Source organism: Theropithecus gelada, chromosome 11, assembly GCF_003255815.1.
Source record: "Theropithecus gelada isolate Dixy chromosome 11, Tgel_1.0, whole genome shotgun sequence".
In the NCBI taxonomy this organism is placed as follows: domain Eukaryota; kingdom Metazoa; phylum Chordata; class Mammalia; order Primates; family Cercopithecidae; genus Theropithecus; species Theropithecus gelada.
Genome location: NC_037679.1, coordinates 97,397,150 through 97,402,420, shown reverse-complemented (window position 1 = coordinate 97,402,420; position 5,271 = coordinate 97,397,150). Strand labels below are relative to the sequence as shown.

Sequence of the window (5,271 nt, the reverse complement as noted above, 5' to 3'; positions counted from 1 at the left end):
GAAGGAGAGAGAGTGAGAAGTCTCTAGAAAATGAAACACTCAATAAGGAGGAAGATTGTCACTCTCCAACTTCTAAACCTCCCAAACCTGATCAGCCCCTAAAGGTAATGCCAGCCCCTCCACCAAAGGAGAATGCTTGGGTGAAGCGAAGTTCTAACCCTCCAGCTCGATCTCAGAGCTCAGACACAGAGCAGCAATCCCCTACAAGGTGAGTCAGCTTGGAAACAGTAGTTGGTTAGCTGTGCAGATTCTAAAATACTGTGATGTAATGACAGAAGATGCCCTACAGGATGCCAGCATTGTATAGCACCTTACAAGTTATGCTGGCTTTAGTCTCTTAGTGTGCTGGAATTGGCTCATAAGACCTAGTTCCATTTTCTGGAGTTTTGATAGCCAGTTGACATCACTTTGGTAGCTTGAAATCAGCTATGATGGGAGTACTAGTGCCGCATAAATCTGCAAATATAAGTCAGAGGCTTGAGCCCGGGAGGTGGAGGTTGCGTGAGCCAAGATGTGCCATCGCACTCCAGCTTGGGCAACAGAGTTAAGACTCCAAAAGAAAAGAAAATAGCAATACTAATCTTGCATGATGTGATGATTAGAAAGCATATGGCATTTAGTGTTCAAATGATTGCTTTCATTGCTTGCTTTCCCATATTTTAATGTTCCATAACATTGAGTATGATTTTGTTTTCTGTAAAGCTTACCTACTGCATTTGGAAGATGATAAGTTTCTTGGCTGTTTTCTCCCTGAAACAACTGATGAATGTGATTACCTGTTTTCCTTCTAGTGGTGGGGGAAAAGTAGCTCCAGCTCAACCATCTGAGGAAGGACCAGCAAGGAAAGATGAAAATAAAGTAGATGGGATGAATGTCCCAAAAGGCCAAACTGGGACCTCTAGCCGTGGACCAGGAGACGGAGGGAACAAAGACCACTGGAAGGAGTCAGATAGGTATGCTTGTTCTCTTTCTCATTATCATCTTTCCTCTGATCCACATGTTTGTGTAATTAAGAAATTAAGTTCTTGGTTCTCAAAGCACTGTCAGATCTCTCATTGTGAGCAAACTAAAGTCAGCCAACATAAGACAGTTAAGATTCTGAAAATCTAGAAGTAATACATCATCCAGACAACAAGGACCGTTGGCTAGAGGTGCCTGTTCAGTGCCTTGAAACTGCATGCATGCACATATTTGTATTAGGCGAGTCCTTTCCTAAAGATGTGGTTTTATGCTTACGTCTCTGCAGGAAAGATGGCAAAAAGGATCAAGACTCCAGATCTGCACCTGAGCCAAAGAAACCTGAGGAAAATCCAGCTTCGGTAAGTGTTGAAGGCTGCTCCCAATTTTTCGTAGAATACTTTTTGCTGTTGGACTTCTTTCCATTTGGAATACAAAGTGTTTGGAAATAAGACATTGGTCTTTATCTGAAATAGCACAAGAAGTTTAGCTTTTTCCTGGTTTCTGCCTTCCTTTGTTCTCATCCCTTCTGCAAGGTGTAGAGGTGGTATGGGACTACAGTAAGATCACATGTGCCTCTGACCCTCTTCCCTAGCTCCTCTCCAGTGGACCATGCTGATGACTAAGCAAGTGGGTGTCATCTGACTGTCATCCCCCATTGCCAAAGGATCAGTATTCTGTGTCTTGGGTTTTGATGTGATAATTCAAGGCCTTCATTATCCTGTCACTCTCGTTGTGTTACAGAAGTTCAGTTCTGCAAGCAAGTATGCTGCTCTCTCTGTTGATGGTGAAGATGAAAAGGAGGGAGAAGATTATGCCGAATAGACCTCTACATCCTGTGCTTTCTCCTAGTTTCTCTCCACCCTGGAACATTCGAGAGCAAATCAAAACCTCTATCCAGACAAGACAAAATAAAACTCACCATCTCCTGAAGACCTTTCTTACCTTTTTTTAAAAACAAAAAATGAAATTATTTTGCATGCTGCTGCAGCCTTTAAAGTATTGAAGTAACTGGAGAATCGCCAATATAGCCAGAGAGAAAGGGACTACAGCTTTTTAGAGGAAGAGTTGTGGTGCATTATGTCACCACACAGTTGCCAGTGTGATTAGTGCCTAGGGGCCTCCATTTAGCAGAAATGGTAATGACAGTGATATAACGTCTGGAACCTAGTTGGGCAGTAGGGGAGGGAGGTAGAAGGAAAATTGTGAGATTTCTACCTTTTAGTTTTTATCCTATTGTGGCATATATGAATTCTCAAAACATTATCTGAATAAATTTTCCACTCTTGGAAAGGTAGATTTAGCCTCAAGTTGTTTTAGTCTCCAGGAGGCTGCCAGCCCCTCCTCTTATTTAATTCTGAGTTTTGGGGGCCAGCCTAGGGGGAATTTTTTTTAACCCCCCAGGGGGGTAGTTGGGAGTGAGACTATAAGCCATAAAGAATAGGACTGCATTGGACCAAAATAAATGGAAAATCGTGGTTTGAAAAGAAGCTTTTGGGAAGTGATGAGTCATTTTGTACCAGGTAATAGGGGAAAATTGTGTGACCTCCAGCAAACACATGAATGGTTATTTCCTGGAGCCGGAAGCACTTGGGGGTCGTGGTAATTCCCAGTGTTTTCTGTGTCCTAGTTTTACCCTTTCTAAACACTGTCCTTTTTGAAAGTTTGAATATATCCACATTCTGTTGAAACCTTGAAACTAAAAACTTAGACTCTTGTCGTCATCTTAAGTTCTTCGTGCTACTCTTAACCTCCCAAAAAGCAATCTCTTAAGTCACATAGGTGATGTCTTGGGCATTTTCTCTCTCAGCCATGGAGAGCTGTGAAAGGAAGAATCGCTGCTTTTCTCAAGCAAATCGGTTTCTTGATGTCTTTTGGTTCTCACTCCTTGCCTGCTCCTGATGCTTTGACCCTTTGATAGATCAGAGTGCTCTAGAATAATGGATGGTCTTGGATGGTGGATAAATAGGGACAGGGACAGTTAAATTGGGAGCCTTTTTTACAACCTTGATGAGTTTTTTTCCCCCCACATTTCCTTCTCCACTGAAATGCTACACCAATGCTTGTTGGATTCATGAGGTAGCCAGACCAATGTGTTGTTTTTCTTTATTATTATTTTTTAAAGCTTCCCTTGAGAGAATAAATGGTAATGGAGAGAACTATTTAACAAGGTCCTGGTTTCTCTTGCAACACAGTAGCTAAACTTGCCTGCTTGTATGTGCATTTTTGTAGGGATCGGCTTGGTAGACAGTATTAGCAGAGAAACGACACCTTGATCTTGGTTTGCAAGCCAGTCTCCCATCAGTCCTAGATTAGGCCCTGTTCATCCATGCAGGGGTGTTGGTTTATGCGTGCTGCAGCAGTGGGCATAATATAATTTACCCAGTTGACAAAGGTGTGTACCAAGTGAATTTAAATAATTGGTGTGGATTGGCCAGTAGCTAAGAAGTGGGCTTTTAAAGAGTGTTGAAGATTGAAAGTTTTTTTTTTTTTTTTTAAAAAAGGAAAAACCATTGATTGTAGATAATGAAAAGCTGGGGTTTGCCCTCTTCATGTCTACTCTCCTTCCAAATAGTTATATCCAAAACTGTTTTTCCCTCTCCCCTGCCTTGTCCTCCCTATTAAAATAGAAATGGGGATTAATGTCCCGCTCCTGAATACATGTAAAATTTGTACAAAAATATCTTCTATGAAAATGATTTGTAATCTGTAGACTTATTACCTGGGAGATGTCTTGATGTAAAATCCCATCCTTTGGGTTGTGGGTTTTTTTGTTTTCTCCAAATAAATCTGATCTTTAAAGTTCAAACAAACAAACAAACAAACAAAATACCAGGCGAAACTGGGACTTCTTTCTGCATCAGAAAGTAAACAAGTGATCAAAAAACGATATTGATATGTCAAAAGGATACAAAAATCAACTAGAGAGAGCTCTCACTGGCCAAATTTGAGACAATTTATGTATCAAAAAGAATAATCAAGGCAATTGGTTAAAAAAAAAACATAGAATCTTTAACATTCTGAGTCTACAGTGATACTCAAGGTGGACTGGGGGATGAAAGGGTGGAGGGAGAAAAATTATTTTTAGAGGAAAACTCTGGTTAGTAAAAGTAGAAGGAGTAATAGAATTTAGAAATCCTCATTTTGCAGTTTCCAATGATTGATTCAGGTAAGGATCATAATTGGATACTATGTCCTCTAGGTGAAAGTTACACTTGTAAAATGTGGCTGACACCATCTGAACCAACTGAACAAATTTAACATCATCAATAGTGGGACAATCTGACATCATGTGCCTAGTAAGATGGTGCAATGCATTATACATGGATTATTTATGAAAAGTCCTGCTAAAAGTGTTTAGCCTGAATCTAATCTGGCTCCAGCTTAATTTAAACCTAAGTCTGTGAAAATTTTAAAATATATTACCCATTTCCCTCCAGAAAGATGACCTCAATTTGCACTCTCAGCAAAGTAGTAGACTGCCAGTTTCCCTGAACAAGTTAATTGAGACCACGAGGACAAAAAAATACACATGCAGTATGTGAGATCCTCATCAAGACAACTGACATGGATTCTTCTCAAAGACAATGGGGAATAAAAGCAAGAGAATTTTTCTACATTGCAGGAGACCTACTTGAATCCTGGATTTTTAAAAATGCTATAAAAGACATTTTGGGACAATTGACATTTTTAGTGTGGAATGGTTATAAATGATATTTAGGAATTATGAATGTCTTCGATGTGAAAATATCTAAGGTCATAATATTCTCCTATTATGGCTATGTGGGAGAATGTCCTCATGTTTTAAAGATGAATGCTGAAGAATTTAAAAAAGAAAATAATGTCTGCAACTTACTTTCAAATGGTTTAGAAAAATCATGTAAATAGGGCAAAAAGTGAAAATACCCCCAATTCTTCTGACTCCGAAGGTCCACAAAACATACTTGAAAAGCCACTGGGCTACGCAATGAACAATCTGGATTCTCCAAATGAGTACTTATGATGGTGGCTGGGTGGAGCTCCTGGAAACCTGACATCTATCCATTTGTGTATGTCTCTCCCAGTGCCTCAACACCTGGGGTTCCTTAAGGCAGTTTCATGAATGAATTTGTTCCCACCGGTTCTTTTTCTGACATGTGAAAGCTTTTATAATCTCAGATCCTGTCTCTTTATCTCAGAATAAAGAAAGCTCCCCTCAGCATCTATGTCAACACAGACAAAGGGTTCAATCTGCCAAAAATGCCGCAGCAAAGTCTGGCTCTTGACTACAATTGGGGTGTGGGACGAGGTGGCTTTTTCCTCTGATTTCACAAC

At 40.1% G+C, this 5,271-nt stretch overlaps 1 protein-coding gene across 1 annotated transcript; it reads left to right on the top strand.

The window, feature by feature from the left end:
• Positions 1 to 6: 6 nt before the first annotated feature.
• On the top strand, positions 7 to 3,766 carry LOC112635236 (eukaryotic translation initiation factor 4B-like). Its single transcript, XM_025403260.1, has 4 exons — positions 7 to 208; positions 792 to 953; positions 1,247 to 1,319; positions 1,702 to 3,766. The coding sequence occupies exons 1-4, from the start codon at positions 108 to 110 to the stop codon at positions 1,780 to 1,782; spliced, it is 417 nt and encodes a 138-aa protein (XP_025259045.1). The 5' UTR covers positions 7 to 107; the 3' UTR covers positions 1,783 to 3,766.
• Positions 3,767 to 5,271: the final 1,505 nt, after the last annotated feature.